We start from the raw sequence: 18,958 nt of genomic DNA on the forward strand, positions 1-18,958 counted from the left end.
TTAGAATCCATTATTCACATTATTTACAAAAATCATTATCTACCGAGCAAAATTCAATTAATTATTGACTATATTCTTGCGTTCTCATTATTAGAGTAAACTAATAATAGAAACAAAGACTAACAATGCAACCATTCATGCCTTATATATTAGTTTTTGATGAATATAAGAATGTAGAAAAATATTAATATGGTCGGTAACGCGTAATTAGGGGGGAATGAATAGGAATTTATGCAAATTCCCTTGAAATAACTAACTTTGCATTATAAAATTCCATTATTTATATACGTTTTTTTTAGTTTCTTAAAGATTAGGGACTGACCTTAATTAGAAACTTATATATATAGGGTGTTACCAAAGTAAAAATAAAATACCAAATATTCTTATCATACAAATATTCGATCTTTTTTTATTTCCTTTGCGTTTTCCTATTATTTTTTCAACCCTATGAAGACAGAAATTTATAATTATGTAACAAGCTTTGAAAACTACTAGTATATACATAATATCGTTGGAATTCACAATCACCACAAGTATATAACATTAGTTGAATCGTAATATAAATTAAAAAATTTACATTACTAATACATTTAAAATTAAACTTATTAAATTATATCATTATATTTATAATTATTTTATGTATTTTTATTTATTAACTTAATTTAAACGTTTCGTTAGCTAATTATATATGTATAATATATATGGGTTTTGTACAATTTTCATCCATAAAAAAATTATATGTTTATTCCACAATTGTTTTTTCCAAAAAAAAAAGAAGATTAATCCAAATCTATGGATTGGTAAGATTCTTGTTATTAGTAAGCTATATGATCTTTGATATTAATTAATAAATTAAAACAAAGGACTTTAATTTGATTGCAAGAGGGATGCATGTTCAAAGAATGTGCCATTTACACTCAAAAGCAACATTCCAAATTAGAGATAGCTATGCATCTAAAATGTCCTTGTCATCACATTAGTGTAACACATTAATTTTTTATTTATATTTTTTTTTTATTTTTTGGTGATAACATCTATCATATGAAAAAAAAAAATTTTGGTTTGCACCAGGGTATCCATCAGGTCGGAAGTCTAATAACTAATCCCTCGAGTACTGCAAAGACAAAGTGGGCGACCCTCCCAAACAAGCAAGCTCCATTCTCATTCTCCGATGAGTATCGAACCCGAAAGAGATAGTTAAGAGACACAAAACCTCATCCATCTGTGCCAACTTGCGTTGGGATCACATGAAATTATTTATACCATTTATATAGCTTTCTTTTATTTTTGGGCTTTGGCATCACATGAACAAGGTGGTCCAACACCCAAAAAGATATCACAAGACATAAATAATACTACTTATCCCTAATCATTATACTGACCATAGATATATAAAATAAAGTATTCTATTCTCCCCACAATAATAAGTCTAATTAAATCCCTGTTTAATTTAATAATAAAAAGTCTTAACAAATTTTATGTGGGCATGCATAGAGCAAAGCAACAACAAATAAAAAATGCTAGTAAAGCAAACACATCTCAAGGTATTATGAAAGAGAAGTCTCTATTATTGGTTCCATTGTATGTACAAAATAACAAAAAGCATTGGCTTTCTGCTCTAAAAATACTAAATACTTTTTATAACAATTAATAAGCGACCATAAAAAATATAGTTGGACAATATTTTTTGGCACTATTATTGATTATAAAAGTCTAGACGGATCCAAAAAATTGAATATATAGAGATCGAATTTCAAACAAATTTTTTTAATTATTTTTTTGTTACATAAAAATAATTCAGACATAATATGTATATTTCACACAAAAAAAAAAATCTAAAATATGCAATTTAATTATCAATCTATAATAATATAAGGCTAATTTTTTATAAAATAAAAATATTATTAGTGTTTTAGTTAAAAATGGGTGCAATTAGTGTATTTATAAATTGGTGAACGTGTTAGAGAGAAGCTTCAACACGCAGGGGAATGTTTCTAACACGTGGGGTGTGCTGCCGCAGCACGTGGGAGACGTGTTGCCACGTGTCTCGGTCTGCTTGCTTGATGATGCAACATGTGGGGAGCATGTTGAGTCAGCACGTGTGGGCGTGTTGCCACGTGTCTCAGTCTGGTTGGTTGGTGAAGCAATACGTGGAGGGCGTGCTGAGTCAGTACATGGGGGTGTGTTGCCACGTATCTCAGTCTAGTTGGTTGGTGAAGAAACACGTGGAGAGCGTGTTGAGTGCTTCTCCTATATAAGACAAAGCTTGGTACCATTTCATTGTGAAGAAGAGAGTTGTTTGAGTGTGTTGCTAGTGTAATGGAGGGTATCGCTAATTTGGTGGTGTATCACAACAGTAAGATTATACGGAATACTCATGAGGGAGTGAGTTTTGTGTGTGAGAATTCGTTTTCGTTTGTGGTTCCATTTACCATGACGTTCATTGAGCTTCAAAATGGTCTCTATCAAAGCATGGAGAACGATATGTTCAGGAGAGTGAGCAATATTTTATATCAGAATCTCGTTATAGTTTTTGGTGGTCTAATACAGTTTGATATTATCCCGATCATTGATGAAGCAAGTATGCAAAATATGTTCCATATTCACTAGCAGACTCAAGTGCGACAGCCAAAGATTGAGTTTTATGTTGAGTTTAAAAATGTAGAAGAAGATAGGATTCAACATGATTCAGATATAGAGGATGATAGAGTTGAAGTGTGTGAAGGAATGAACAGTGATAACGAAAAGGTCTTCGAAGTTACTTATGAAGCCGACGACGAAGACGAGAATGGTGCTGTGGGAGGTGAGGCAGCAGCGGAGAATGTAGTGGTTCCTCCAGCGGTAAATCAACCGATAGCATTCCACCTTTTATGCGTATCTTGGATCTTGACGCCATGCATGCACTGAAATTTTCTGAATATGCAAATATAGGTACGTGATGAGTGAATAATATGTTTGTATTCATTTATATTTTGGATGGATCAATCAGTAACGATTTCTATTTTCTGTAGGTGTTGCCGATCCTGAGGACGGAGAATTTAGGATCATAATGGAATATAGTTCTAGAAAGTCTATCGTCGCAGCAATCAGAAGTTACACTATCTCTAGAGGAGTCGACTACAATATTTATGAGTTTGAGTCACAGACGTTCTATGCAAAATGCAAGACGTATGGGTGTGGGTGCGACTGGCTTATCCGAGCTAGCTTGATATAGAAAAAAGGTTGTTGGGAGATACGGAGATACAACAGTAGGCACACGTGCACCATTGGAACGATTTCACAGGATCATTCCAAGTTGGACTCGGACACAGTTGTTGAGGCTATAAGGCCATTGGTTGAGACCGACCCGTCCATCAAGGTCAAATCTATAATTGTGAAAGTCCAGTCAAGGTTCATATATACCATCAGTCATACTGAAAGGCTTGGTTGGCAAAGTAGAAGTCCATAGCCAAAGTTTTCGGTGGTTGGGAGGATCTTTACCAAGCTTTGCCATGGTGGCTCTTGGTCATGGTTCAGAAGATGCCGGACTCAATTGTCCAAATAGAAATACGACCTCTGTACAACGGGAGTGAGGAAGCGGACGATGTCAGAATCATCGTATATTTTGAAGTTTCAATCCATGCATTAAGGCGTTCAAGCATTGCAAGTCTCTAATTCAAGTTGACGGCACACACCTTTACGAAAAATACATAGGTACACTTCTGATTGCAATATTTATTTATTATAATATTTATTTATTAATATTTAAATTATTTATTAAATGTACAGAAAAATAATTTCATTATAACAAAAAAAGTTAAAAAAATTATATATTCACATTTATATAAAATAAAATATGATTATACTTGACAAATAAAAATATTATTCAAAAATGTTAATAAAATACCAAAAAAATAATAATAATACTAAAATAACAATGCTATATTTTCATATGATACTTAACAAAAATTTAAAAAATTTAAATATATAAAAAAATAAAATTTAGGGTAAAATATACTTTTTGTCCTTGAAGTTTGACAAAAGTTTTAAAAATATCCCTAAGTTTTATTTTGTCCCATAAGTTTTCAATTTGCATCAAATATACCCCTGACGGCTAATTTTTCAAAAATTTAAGACCGATTCAACAACAATTTCATAAGAATAACCCTTAACACAAGCAAATCAAGCATAATTTTCACGCATTATTGTTAGATTGGTCTTAAATTTTTTGAAAATTTAGTCGTCGAGGGTATATTTGATACAAATCGAAAACTTTTATGACAAAATTGAAACAAAATAAAACTTAGGGGTATTTTTGAAAATTTTGCCAAACTTCAGGGACAAAAAGTATACTTTACCCTAAAATTTATCAACTTACATAAAGTGGATGATCCAAATAAATGAATAATTGATAATATATTTTTCGGATGCAGTATAATTACGTACCATTTTTTACTAATAGAAACTAATATTTTTTTCTGTATAATCACTCTTTTTTTTTAAATAGGCTACACTAACACTACTAACCTAACTCTCTTTTTCTTCTTCTTCACTTCACCTTCTCTCTCAAACTCACTCGATCATATATCATTTTGGAGGAGGAAGATCTTTATTTAAAGAGCTTCGGTCTGTCGCTGATTTCCGGAGAAAGGAGCTGTCCCCTGCATGCAGACCGTCTTCAACACACTTACCCCTTGTTGACCGGACATCTATTGCTCCTCGAAAACGCGCACCAATCTCTGCAAAAGTTGGTGGGATTCCTGAAGCATCATGCTCCCCGCGTATTGGCAGGGCGCTGCCACGTCGCTACATCCTTGCTGCATCACGTCCTCCGCGTGTTGGTCGGGCTCTACTGCATCGCTGACGACCCTGCTTCATCACGCTCTCTGTGTGTTGAAAGGCTGCTCCACAAATCAGCAAAACACTCTCAATGTCAATATTTAACAAAAATATAACTCTATTTTTCATATTAAAAATAAATTCTGATAATATAATGTCAAATATATTAATATCTTAATATTATTTAAAAAACAAACAAATTTTTTGAAAATAAATATAAAGATGAATATGTAAAAATTAATTTAAAATATATAAAGGATTTAAATATACGATATTAAATTGATTAAGTAAAAAATACTAATGAACAAAAAAATCAAAACATAAATATTAAAATCACAATAAATCATGTAATATTTTTTATTTTTTTTATAAACACATATCTTTTATATATATATATATATATATATAATTGTTTAAATTTTGGAGACAAAAGAAAAAGTTGAGACACGCCACCCTTTATATTTGTCTCGGTGCATGTTATCAAAATAAAGTATATATATTGTTATGACTCGATCACATTTATATTTTTTATTTATTTAAATGAAAATAATGTATATATGAGATTATCTGTATGATTAACTCATGAGCATGCTTAAAGAGAACAAACAGAAAGAGGGTATTAGGGTAGCTATATTAGCTTAAGATAGACTAATGATAATTATTAATAATTAATGATGAAGTGATGTCAGCTTCAGGAAGCTTCAGCAACAATAATTATCCATATGGGAACCCTAATACATATAATTAACCACCATATCATTCATGTATTCATTCAAGAACTTTGGATTCTATCAATTTTATATTATCATCGCTCACCATCTTTGAATGTTCTCGTGTAGTGCTCAAGTATGGAGATTATAAACGAATAATTTAATTTTCATGTAGATCATATCATGGTTTTGAGCGTTAAATATATAACTATTTAGAATTTTTTTGAATTAAATATTTTTATGACACTGAATTTTGAAAATTCACATATCTAATTGAAAAAAAGTTCTTTGTTTAAATTAGACTAAATACTCATTTTGGTTTTTGAGATTCACGCAATTATTCAATTTGATCCCTAAAATTCAAAATTACCTATATTAGTCCTCCAAATTCAGATCCAGGCACCAATATAGTGTCCCTCGATTCTTTTCGATGATGACTAGGCAAACGAAGTGCTGATATAGCACCCTTCCTACTACATTGGATGATGAGTAAACGATGTCGTTTACTTTTAGTGCCCAAACAAGTCAAAAATGAAGAATAGTGGAGGTAGAGGAGAAGAAGAATACTTTATTTTGGGTCTTCATTGTTTCTTCTACCTTCGTATACAAAGCGACGACATTTCTGACTTGTTTGGATGCCAAGGGTAAACGACGTCGATTACTCATCATCCAGCGTAGCAGGGAGGATGCCATCTCAACATTCCGTTTGTCTAGTTATCGCCGAAAAGATTCGAGGGACCACATTGATGCCGAGATTTGAATCTAGAGGAACAGTATAGATAATTTTGAATTTCAAGAGCCAAAATAGATAATTGCGTGAATTTCAAGGACCAAAAATAGAAATTTAGTCTTTAAATTATCATTTTCATTAATATATAGAGCTGTATGTTTTCTTTAGTCTTACTTCAATAATTAAATTAAATTAAAGTGAGTTATCTTTATCGTCTTCGATTCGATTCTTTGTTAACCTAATTATTTTATGCGATCTCCCAATGCAAAATCATATTAATAAACATTAACATAGTTCTGGAAAAAGCGTGTGGCTGGTGCCTACTACCTCTCAGCAATTTCAATTTAATTTAGGGTTAGGCATAGCTTAGGCATGCATCTATATGAAATAATAATGAGAATCAATTTCAATTTCATTCGCATGGTCACACTCACATATACATATGTAAAACGCATGAAATTAAATTGCTTTTTCAAGGCTTTTTAGGTTCCTTTTTCGTGTAAGGCACGAGAAAGTTTATGGCCATAGAAAGCTGGTCCATGTAGCATGATTTATGAATTACCAACATTTTGTTGAGTTATTGTATTTATATATTGATTATTGATATTTATTTATTTAATATGTATTTTTTTTGTTTAATCGTGTTCTGATAAAAAATAAAAATACTTTTTTGAATATATTTAGACACATTTAAATAGTATTATATATTGATATGTATAAGAGTTACCTTTAATCACTCTCAAGTGACGTAAACAGCGTTGAATGATGTTCTGGACAAGATTCAGAAGAGGCTGGCCAACTGAAAAAGAAAATTTCTTAACAAGGCGGGAAGACTATGTTTGATCAATTCAGTAATAGTTGTGATTCCTTTTTATCGCATGCAAGTATCTTTGTTCTCTAAAGGGATATCCAATAAGATAGAATCTATAATGTGGAGATTTCTCTGGAAATGCCAAGTTGATAGTAGAGGCATGAATCTGATTAGTTGGAAGGTGTTGGCCACTCCTAAGAAGTTTGGTGGTTTGGGGATTTGAGATCTGTTTTGCGCTAATGTTGCTCTTTTTGAAAAGTTAGTTTGGCAATTTTTTTATCATCCAAACAAGTTATGGATTCAATTGTTGGCAGAAAAATACCATTCCTCTTTCGGAGACTATTTCATTCGGTCTCGAAACACGGACTCTTATGTTTAGAAGAGTATACGTAAAACTTAGGATCTCTTGAAGGATGACTTTGTTTGATGTATTGGGGATCTAAACCAGAACTTTTGGTTTTCTAATTGGAGAAAAGATATGCAACTTTGTCATAAGATGGATTATGTTCACATTTCTAATTTGGATATTCAAATCTTGGATCTTTAGTTATCTGGACAGGCACCTTCAGAATATCTATTCTCCTCTAAACCAGTTTTTGCAAGGCAACATTCTTTCCTATAATCCGGATGTGCAAGCAAGTTTAGTAGTATGATGGTTTTTGTTTGATGCGACGTCAAAAGTTTATGACTCTCGTAGTGGTTACTTGTGACTTAGTAAGAAGAAATTTAGTTGGGAGGATCAGGGGAATTGGTTTTGGCTTTGGCGTTAGCTTATTTCGATAAAACATAAATTCTTGGTTTGACTTTGTTTTAAGGAGGCTCTACCCACTGCTACTTTTCGTTTCAGAAGAGACATCTCACTGACGAATAGCTGTCCACAATATTTTTCTGGTCAGGAATTGATTGTTCATTGTATTCGGGATTGTTCGAAAGCTCAACTAGTTTAGCAGACTTTGAAGATTTCTGATCAACCTCTGGATTTGATGAAATGGTTCTTGTTTCATAGTAAAGAGCGCCCTTCTAGATTCTTTTCTGGTTTTATGGTGGATTTGGCGTTCTAGGAATAATGAGATCTTTTATCTACACAAGCCTTGGCCTCTAAATAAGGTGACTAATATGGTTTTGTCCTTGGAAAATGAGTTTTAGAATGTTTTTGAGTTGCAACGAGTTTCTATGCCTCTACCATTAATAGCTTATAGATTCCCTCTTCGATGGGTATTTTTAAGGTTAATTGCGATACAAGTTATCCTGGTATTGGTGGTCACGTTGGTTATGCCTGTGTTAACAGAGATTGGAATAGAAGTTGGCAATGAGACTGTTTGAAAACAATTGAGAGTTATAATATTCTACAAGGAGAGTTGTTTGTTATTTGGAAAGGATATCTTCTAGCCTGTGACATAGGATAAAAAGATGTTATTTGTGAAACAGATTATTTGGATACTTTTACTCTTGTCAATAATTTTCAAGATAACTCTGATTTTGTTGATCCATTAGTGCCGAAAATCGGGGACATCTTATCTTAAAAATGGCGTGTTGACTTTCGATTGATCTTGAGAGATACAAACAAAATGGCAGACATCATCATGACAAAGACGGCAATGAGAACTCATACTCACCAAGTGGAGCTCATGTTGCATTGGAAGAAATTTGAGAGTAACACTTAGCGAGACTACATGCCTTACTTCTTAAGCAGTTTTTTGTTTTTTGTTTTTTGTTTGTTCTGTTATTATTTTCCAATCACAAAAAAATATATCGATATGTCTAATCTTATTCTTATTTTTTATTTTTAAAATGAATTAAAAAATTATATATATATATATATATATATATATATATATATTTTATATTTTATATGTCATATATATTTGTGTGTATTACTAAAAATTAAAATTAGTATATATGTATGCTCTATTGCTCTGTATTATATCAGTATCTGTATAATCTATAATTAATAAAGGGTTAACGATAACTTAGAATTTAAGTATGAGAATTATGATAATTGAATATTTAAATTGATATGATCACTTACGGAGAAGATAACGAGATCTGAGAACTACATTTAAATTAATTATTAGTAAGAGTAAAATTAATTATTATATTTCTATATATGTTTATTTTTAAAAATATAATTGATTATATAGAAATTAGTTTATGTAATAGTTTTGTAAAAAGTAAATTTAAAATAATATGTTTTGTTTGGATTATTGTAAGAAAATAAAAAGGGTGCCTTTAATTAATAATTATATGATAAAGCAAGCTATCACTAAATCAATACTCTAATTACTCTTTATCCCACAAACATGAAATGACACATTAAAAGAAAAGTTGATTCGAGTAAATGTACATGTATTGGATGCTAGCTAACTTAAGTTTTCCATTTTAGCTAACTTAAGAGTTTAACTGAAATGCATAATTAATGTAACAACATTTTAATTTGTTGTTCTATTATCACATCAATTAGTAGGTTTGATGACAAATTATACTAACTTAAATATCTAGACCATTCTATGAGACTACATCATTTTTTTTTTTCACGATATCCTCTAATTTAATAGGTAAATGTACGGCTGTACACGGATTAGATCGGATCGGATATAGCCTAAAATTCTATCCGATCCGCACTGTACTCATCGGATCAGATCGGATACGATATCCATAATTTTTCAGGCCGGATCCGACTTGTGGATCGGATCGGATCGGATATCGGGTATATCCGCATAATTAAAAAAAAAAAATGTTTCCAAATTCCATTTGGCTGTTTTTACAAAAAAAAATTATTTTTCACCTGTTTAAACATATTTAATTCTAAAATATTATCAATAAAAGTTCTCTTGAATAACAAAAAAAATAATAACACAAGATTTAAGTTTAATTATTCTAAGTCGAAGTGCAACATAAAAAATAAAAAACAAGATATCATAAAATTCATAAAACAACACACTAAAATTCATATCACATTAGGGTTTATTTTGTTAAACTATGCTATTTATATGTGATGTGCGGATATGCGAATTTGCGGATATCACTACCAAATCCACAATCTGATCCTACCATAGTGCGGATTGGATCGGATCTGATCCGATGGCTCTGCGAATCAGATAATATCCACAAAATTCAGATCGGATGCGGATAATTACCGCAGATATGCGGATATTATCCAATCCATGTGCAGCCCTAGATAAATGACTAGTTTATTGCGAATTTGAATTTTGATAAATTTAAAAATTTGTCGCTAATTAATAAATTACTGTATTCACAAGGCAATATTCAAATCCAAACACTTACTTAAACAAACTATTGATAAGACACACATTGTATTTCTGAAAAAAGTTAGTACCAAGTTTCGTACAATTTTATTGCAAAATCTTGATAACCATACATAAAATATAGATATAGAAGTTGATATATGCAAATTAGGTCACTAATATGGTCCATTATGGCTCATGTGGAGCCATGCATGTTTTATAAAATAAAATAAAATAAAAACAAACCCAACAACACCACCTGAGAATTTAAAACCTAAAAAAGCTTATGTGTTGTTAGGTTTGAATTTCATTACTTAAAATTTGATTTCACTGTTTAGAATTGATTCAAGAAAAGGTAAAAATTGAGTACTTTCTATGAAAATTTTTTTATTAAGAACTACTAAACATATGTTACCTTTGGGAATTCAATGAAGAAAAAATTGGAAGCCGTGGTCCGTGAAGATGAGGAAAGATAGTTGATGGATTGTATTTAGAAAATGTTTAATTATTCTGTTAGTCTCTATAGTTTCATAAAATTTTTAATTTAGTCATTTTTTTTTTTAATTGGGTCCTTACACCAATTTTTTTTCAATTGAGTTTCTACACTTTTTTTTTCCCTTTTATTTAAGTCCTTGCACCAATTTTTTTTTTAGTTGGGTCCCTATATAATTAAGTCAATTACTATCAAGAGAGACCTAATTGAAAAAAAAATTTGGTGCAAAGACCCAATTTAAAAAAAAATATAAAGACCTAATTGAAAATTTCACGAAACTATAGAGACCAACAGAATAATTAAATCATTAAAAAAATGCATATTGTTTGTATTTAGAAACAAGTTAATAGTATAAAGTAACAATCGAAATTAAATCAATTTTAAGAGGGTAGAATTGATTTTGTAATTATCTTTAAATTTTACCATCTGCACGCGAGTCTTAATTTAATTATAAAGTTTTAATTATCTCTATTTAGTCTTTAAACTTTGCGAATGTGACTCATGTTAGTCTCCGAAATAATTTTTTACGCACAAAAGTTAACAGAAAGCCGACATAAGCAGCCAGATGCCATATTGGACTATAGAAAATGATGTTGTTTTTGTTTTGCCACTCAAATAGCTCAAAAAAAACTATTGTAAGTGGTATTTATTAAAAATTTTCCTTCCAAAGCAAGGAATTCAACGTCGTTTTTGGACTATTTCAGTGCCAAAATTAAAACGACATTGTTTTACAAATTTTAGTGTGGCATTTTGTTATCCATGTCAGTATTTTATTAATGTTTTGGTGCTGAAAATTGTCTAAAGACTAATGTGAGTCACGTTTTCAAAATTTGGAGACTAAAAAAAATAATTGAAATTTTAGGAACTAAATTGATATTCACGTACAAATTCAAGAATAAAATTGAATATTAACTCATCTAACATTGATTGCAATTTTTAAAATTTTGATTCAGGAAAAAAAAGGTAAAAATCGATGTTTTTTTATCAAATCACTTTTATAAAAAACTACTAAACAAATTCTTTTGTACATACATAACTTGTAACGAATATAGATATCACATCTTGTATTCTAGATCTTATAAAATGTATGATATATACAAAATGAATGACAATATTTTATTAAATTTCAATGTAAAAACAATTTGTTCACATTAAATTCTGAACTAAAGATAATAATTTTAATACATTATTAAGGAAAAGGAGCATCTAATTATCTGTCACTCCGCTAACGAGCTATAGTTCAAATGGCATAATTTTTTCATACTCGTCTAAAAGTTACGAGTTCGAATCTCACTTCCGAGTTTGAAAAAAAAAAAAATCATCTGCCACTCCATGTGTGGCTAAATTATCATATCAGTAAATTTTGGTAAGTGAAAAATAATATGATGACCTTGAAATAAATTTTGTAAAAAAAGGCTTCTTCCCCTTTTTATTTTGGTCTGAGGTAAATAATAATAGAAAAAAATAAGAAGAAAAAAAAAGGGTCTCAAAATAGAATCCAACAAATCTGGACTTAGGATTGGGCCAGATAGCAAAATGCACAATCCAATAACAAAAGATACATACATTATCACCTTCCCTTTTATTTTCATAATTCCAACTTTTTAGGATCCATTCCCTTTTTTTAGTTATTTTTTCTTTATTTTCAGATGAAAAAAGGAAGAAGATCTGAGTGATAGATTTTGCAGGAAAAGCAGAGAGAAGGTAAAGGTAAAAACAATAGAAAAACAAAAACAAAAAAAAAAAAGAAGAAAAGGAATCTGCTTTGGATCCCCAAAGAAAGACGCACACTAAGTGTTTGTGAAATTGTGTGAGTGAGAGTGATGGGGATTTTTGCGGCTGTTGGAGTGTTGTCACCATTCCCATTCTACTGGTGGCTATGGAACTGGCCCCAGTCATGGGTTGACCTCTGTGGCAAAGACCGTGACCCTTCTAAGGTCATGGCTCTCGTTGCTCACTTCTTGAAGCTCATTCAATTCATCTCTCTCTTCTCTGTTTCCACTCTCCATTGGCCTCCTCCTTTCTACTTCTGGCCCCTCTTTGCCTTTGGCCAATTCCTCAACTTCAGGTATTCTTCTTTCTATATCCATATATTTGTATATATATGCATATGTGAACTGTTTTTCATTGATTCTTTTCTGGGTTTGCTTGATCTAATAATGGGGTTTTGTAAATTTGGCTCCTTTTTTTACTTTGGTATGTTATGGATTTTTTAGAAATGGAAGTAACTTTTACTATACACAAAGAAAGTGCTATGTGGATCTTATAGTTATACTTTAATCAGTTAAGATCATGATTTAATGTCAAAGGTTTAGCATTGCTGATTTACATAAAGGAGAGCAATGATATTGGTAAGCTAGAGGTGGTGGATATTATAGAAAGAGAGAGACTTAGAGAAATGGTATTGCTTATTTTTTGCTTGAGGAATAATTAGCATTACTACTTGTATAAGTGTGTTGTTAATGATTGAGGCCTATTGATTATTTGGAGATTGAGGTATGATGTTATGGTTTGGAAATGGCTGTTAAGTGTATTGTTTAGGAGATAAGAAAAGTACTTGATGATGGGTTGATTGATGATACTTTTTAAGATTTTGGTAATCTCTCCCACGTTGCTACGGTTGGTTTGTCTTTCTTTTACTGTTTTTGGTGGAATGAGATAAAGATGTGAGCTTACTGATTATGACTTGGAAGGGAATCATTTGGAAATGGTCCAACAGATAACAAATGATTGGCTAGTGACAAATGCTGCACACCTTGGGGTAACTCGGTAGATTTTTATTATGAGAAATGTTTTTTATACTCATTTTCTTGTACAAATAACACAACTCACACCGTAGCACTGCCTGATGGGGGAAGGGAGATATGATAGGAGATATCATTTAAACTGCTATTAGTGCACATGTCTACAAAAACTGAAATAGGCAGAGTATAAAGACACTAAGCATTATGATTGTTTGTGATTATGGAATAGATGTTCAAGTTTGATACAATACAATGATTTGTCTATTTTTTTTCCTTCAAACTTTGTTGATGCATAATAGTAAATTAAAATTGATGAAATGTGAAATGGACAGGGTTTATCAGTTACTTGGTGAGGCTGGCACATACTATGGCGTACGCTTCGGAAAAAGCATTCCATGGGTAACGGAATTTCCATTTGGGGTCATCAAGGATCCTCAATATGTTGGCGCCATTATGAGTCTTGTTGCATGTCTCTCTTGGGTTCCTTTACAATACATTCTCCTGTGGGTTTTAGGATATTTGTTTATGATTATTGTGGAATCAAAAGAAGACCTGTCTACTCGTGCCAAGCCAATTCATTAATGTAGCTTAACAATGTGGGAATAAGACTGTGTAGATTTACCTTCCCCAGCCATATCAAGTGGGAGCCTTGTGTGCTAAGCCGCATTTTTTTCGGGTTAGAAAGAATTGGAGGAACTCGCAGCATCCAATGTGCCAATTTCTTTGCATCTTGCTGTTTCATTCCTCTTCTCTAGAATGACATTACTATTTTGGTAGTTTATAATTCTTCATTGAGGATTAAGGGTTATGTTTCTGATTCCTTCAAACTATTTCTCATGAAATGCAAACAATCCTTTCATTCGCTGGTGACTTTGACATTGTTTCCATAACATGATTCAGCATTCATTATAGATAATTTAGGATTTATTCTGGTGCTTTTCAAAGTTTTTTCTATCCTATGGTATTCATATTTCCTGCTTTATCATAAGAACACTAAGTGAACCATGAATTTCTAGAGAGAAATATGTCTTTCCTATTAATTTCAAAGTTAAACGACAACATTTGATACAATCACTTAACAGGAAGTGCAGAATCCTTCCTTCTTTTCCCTCATCCACTACACTAAGGCTAGAGAGACATTGAAAGTTTGCATTGCATTTGATACAGCCTCAACATCAATATCAATCAACTTCCCTGTCTTTGATGATATTATAGTACATTTCTTCTCTTCTGCATCAGGCACAAACTTTTTTCCCTTCTCTTCAGAACAAAACAATGCAATACTGCATCATAAGAGGAACAATTTCAACTTAGGAATTGGAATGCATGTGTTGTTTGATGGGAATAAATCCTGGCATGTGAATCACTTAATCTTTATATATTTATTGTCATTTATTTGGATCTCACCTCTTTAATTATGGTAGATCTATGTTAAAAACTCATACTAGAGAATCCACACCTTTTGATTGGTTTTTGAAATAAGCATTTTATGTGGTCATCAAATTCTAAATAAATGGCCCCTTAAGGAGTTAAGGTAGCATTTGTTTTGAGATACTGAGACAAAGACTGGGAGACTGAGACTCAGTATCATGTTTGTTAGTTTAGAGACTGGTACTAAAATTTCTGTCTCTGTCCCCAAAATTTCAGTATTTCAGTGCCTCCAAAAAGTGGGGACACAGGGGATTAAAATTTTTAGAGATGGAGACTGAAATTTTGATAATATTTTATACCTAAAATACTTTTATTTCAATTAATTAATTTCAATTTAACCCTTTGTACAAATTAAATTAGAATTTCATTCTTGTTTCAATTTCTGTCTCCCACTTTGTACCAAACAGAATACTAAGATTTATTTCAATCTCTGTCTCTTAGTCTCTGTGTCTCAGTCTTTTTGTCTCTGTCTCTCCACCAAATGCTACCTAAGGGACACTGATCATTAATTTGATTAATAAATTACCTTGGTTTGTCTCTTGCATTTGCAAGTTGAATGGCTGCTGTATTTGTAGCTATCACTCCAGCTGAGTCATTGATAAGAGCAGCCAACTGATGCATACATACAAGAGAATGAAATGCTATCATTGTTGTATAATGAAAAGGTTTTAAAACAATTTCTATCAATTAATTTATTCATTATTTTATTTTCTATCTAAAACTATAGTAAATGCCTTACTGTGTGTTCAAAAGCCTATTGCTCTCTATCAAAGGTCTTATTTATTTTAATAATTAATTCATTCATCTTATTTACAATTTAAATAAACTATCTAATTTTACTTCTTAGTTCTTACAAAAGAAGAGTATAGTTGAGTACCTGTCCAGGGGTGGTGATGAAGACTATGGAAGCATCTTCTCCAACAACTTCCTCCACATTTTCCCTTTCTTTCTCATGTGGAATCACAAAAACTGGAGTAAATTCCCTGTTCCTCAAACATTAAAAACATTTCGGTAACATTCATAATAATGGTAATAATCCTGAGGGGATGTTTCAACAGAACATGTATAGTAAACATAATTACCAAAGTTAAGCATGATGCCTTTTTTACTTGTTTAGTAAAATGAAAAGGCCGAAAGCTTAAAATTATTGAACAAGACAAACTCTTACATCACATTAAAAATGCTTTTGAGTCGACATCTTTAACTTGCTGTCACAAGTCTTCTATGCTTGAAGCAATAATTAACAATTAGTGTATTTTGGTAATAGTTTTTTTTTTTTTTTCAAAATGAAAAATGTAAACAATATTGACTCAAGAAACTCTTGATCATATGTTGAACTTGAAACACACCCTTAGATAATTACTCTATACTTTTCATGATTGATTAATAAAAATGGACAAGATAAAGATAAAGAAAATCGAGATTTTACGACAAATTAAACACGTAAAATATAAAATTTATAACAACATTCTTTTTCGTGACTCGATCATAACAATATTTAAAATGCAAAAGGTGAAAACTCAGATGCAGTTAACTTCATGTGAAGTTAATAGCTGAGAGCCGTTAAATGACAATGTAGTCAAACCTGTCAAATTATTTAACGATTTTCAGCTATCAACTTCACATGAAGTTCACTGCAACTGAGTTTTCAACAATGCAAAATTGTCCGATCTAATAACAAAATTTTAAAATTAGTTAACTCATTTAAAATCATAATATCAACCGATTTTAAGAGTTAAATTAAAATCCTTGCTACTATGAAAAGTTTGTACCTTATCTCATATGCAATATCAGCCCAAACTTGAATGGGAAGCAAGCTATCATGATCACCCCTAGATTGCATGTTGGCCTTAGAATCTGATTGAATGCCATGAATGACAATATATTTCCCTTTTTGAGCACCTGCATTTGTGTATTTAGTCTCCACAGCCTCCTTCACCTTCTTTGACAGTGATACCCTTAGGGGTGGCACTGGGGTCCTTGGAACACTTCTGAATGGCCTTCCCAACCAATCATTCATTTGTTCATACCTACTCAATCAAACTCATAGCAACAAAAAAAATCTCAGTTAGTATGTGTTTTGATTCACTTATCTTAAGGTTTAGTTACCTTAAAAATTATATTTTCACTTAATTTTCAGTGAAGCTTTTATGATCTAAATTTGTTTGAAAATAAATTTATATTAGGAATTTGATTGAAAAAACTTATATAATCAAATACTTTGTTAAAAATGTTTAATCAACACAGACCAGGTTACAAATTTGTATCCTAATATAGATAATTAACTGCAAATTTTTAAGCCTAATTAAAAATTGAATAAAGTATAGGACCTCCATAGTAATTTAACACATGCTCCTAACCAATGGCATGAAAAACCTACCTGATATGATTTAGTAAATCTTCCTGTTATGAAGCTATAAAACTCACATATAATATCCTCCATCTGAGAGATTCAAAGTTTCTGGAGTGAATGTTTCAGTTAAAAGCAATCCTGCCCCAGCAGCATTCACATTTGGGTACACATAGCTTAATTTATCTCTTGCTGTTGTCATAAACAAGAATGCTGCATGCCCAAGCCCTGCTAATTTTGTGCTCAAAACCATGTCATAGAATCTATTCTGCAATCACAATATATATAATGCAAACAATTCATCACTAGTTAACACAGAATAAAATTATTTAGAAGTAAAAATGAAAAAATGTACCCTAAGAACTCCAAGCATATCAGTATACTCTGCAGGCTCAGGCCATTCATCATCAGGATCATAAGCATTTGCCCACCTCACATTCTTATTCATTTCATATGTCTGCTTCCCCCTCTCTGATGCCAACACATCAATCTGAACTCCAGGGTATCTGTACAGTGATCGATCTAGAAAATTTTAAAACAAAATTTCGTACAATTTTTGTGTTAAACTTATTAGCCTAGGTCTACTTACTATTTTTTCAATGTCACTATCTATTTTATCTTAAAACACTTATCAAAAACTACCTATTATCTTAAAACTACTATCTCATAATTAAAAACAAAATAAAGAGTCTAAAAATAACAGAGAAAGAAATGAAAAATTGGGCAAGTTTGCATTCTCTATTCTAAAAGACATATCAAACACAATTTTAGATTCATGATGATGAAGTGTACCTATCCTTGAGCAACTGAATAGTTGGGAAAAACAAGAGGTTCTCATAAACACCACCAGAGATAACACAGCAGCACCTCCTAACATCACCTCTGACTTTGAGACCCAAAGAAGCAATCTCAACAGCATAACCAGCTGGGAACTTCAAGAATCCATAAGGGTTGTCAGGGTCATCTGGGGGCCTTGGATCCTCCTCTTGCTTCCCATCAGCAAACAATGATCCATACTCCATGTCAGGATCCTCACCATCATCAAAAGGGTCTAACCATGGATTCTTCTTCTTCTTGGCATTGCTCTGAAACAATGATGATGATGATCTTGTTGGCCTTGTTCTAGTGATGGATGAGTATGAAGAACAATATTGGGATTGGTCAAATGAGACATGAGTGAGGTTAGTGCATGGAATGGAAGGTGGGTTTGTGAGGAATGATGATAAGGATTTTGGATTTGACACTAAATTATACATTGCAGCCATTGAAATTTGTTACAAAGTTGCTTCCTTTCTTTTTGTTTAGTAGTAGTAGCAAAGGGAGGGTGATGAAATGTTTGAATGTGTGGAAAAGCGTTGGATAAGTGGGTCCCATTTTTTCTACATTCTAGTTGCGGTTTATTAGTATGAGTTATCAGTTTTTTTTTTGTTTTTTTTTTTGTTTTTTTTTTTTTTTTTTAATTTTTCCGGCAATATCTTCCAATTAGATATGTCAATACTTCGAATAGTTAGTTCACTCGTTTATTTAAATAAGTGATAAAAATTTAAATTTTGTCTTATAAATGTAATAATATATTCATCAACAACAAACTCTTAAATGAAAACGACAAATTAATCACAAACTCTT

At 31.6% G+C, this 18,958-nt stretch overlaps 2 protein-coding genes across 2 annotated transcripts; one reads left to right on the plus strand and one right to left on the minus strand.

Annotated features, from left to right (window-relative positions):
* Positions 1-12,341: 12,341 nt before the first annotated feature.
* Positions 12,342-14,421, plus strand: LOC112776975 (phosphatidyl-N-methylethanolamine N-methyltransferase). The gene is made up of 2 exons (XM_025821251.3): positions 12,342-12,875; positions 13,884-14,421. The coding sequence occupies exons 1-2, from the start codon at positions 12,631-12,633 to the stop codon at positions 14,131-14,133; spliced, it is 495 nt and encodes a 164-aa protein (XP_025677036.1). The 5' UTR covers positions 12,342-12,630; the 3' UTR covers positions 14,134-14,421.
* A 139-nt stretch (positions 14,422-14,560) lies between these two features.
* On the minus strand, positions 14,561-18,710 carry LOC112776974 (photosynthetic NDH subunit of subcomplex B 1, chloroplastic). The gene is made up of 7 exons (XM_025821250.3): positions 18,125-18,710; positions 17,688-17,838; positions 17,410-17,600; positions 16,755-17,012; positions 15,860-15,965; positions 15,509-15,594; positions 14,561-14,834 (listed from the first exon to the last, which is right to left on the minus strand). Exons 1-7 carry the CDS (start codon positions 18,595-18,597, stop codon positions 14,669-14,671), a joined length of 1,431 nt encoding a protein of 476 aa, XP_025677035.1. The 5' UTR covers positions 18,598-18,710; the 3' UTR covers positions 14,561-14,668.
* Between the last annotated feature and the right edge of the window lie 248 nt (positions 18,711-18,958).

The sequence above is a fragment of the Arachis hypogaea genome, chromosome 19 (genome assembly GCF_003086295.3).
Source record: "Arachis hypogaea cultivar Tifrunner chromosome 19, arahy.Tifrunner.gnm2.J5K5, whole genome shotgun sequence".
Taxonomy (NCBI): domain Eukaryota; kingdom Viridiplantae; phylum Streptophyta; class Magnoliopsida; order Fabales; family Fabaceae; genus Arachis; species Arachis hypogaea.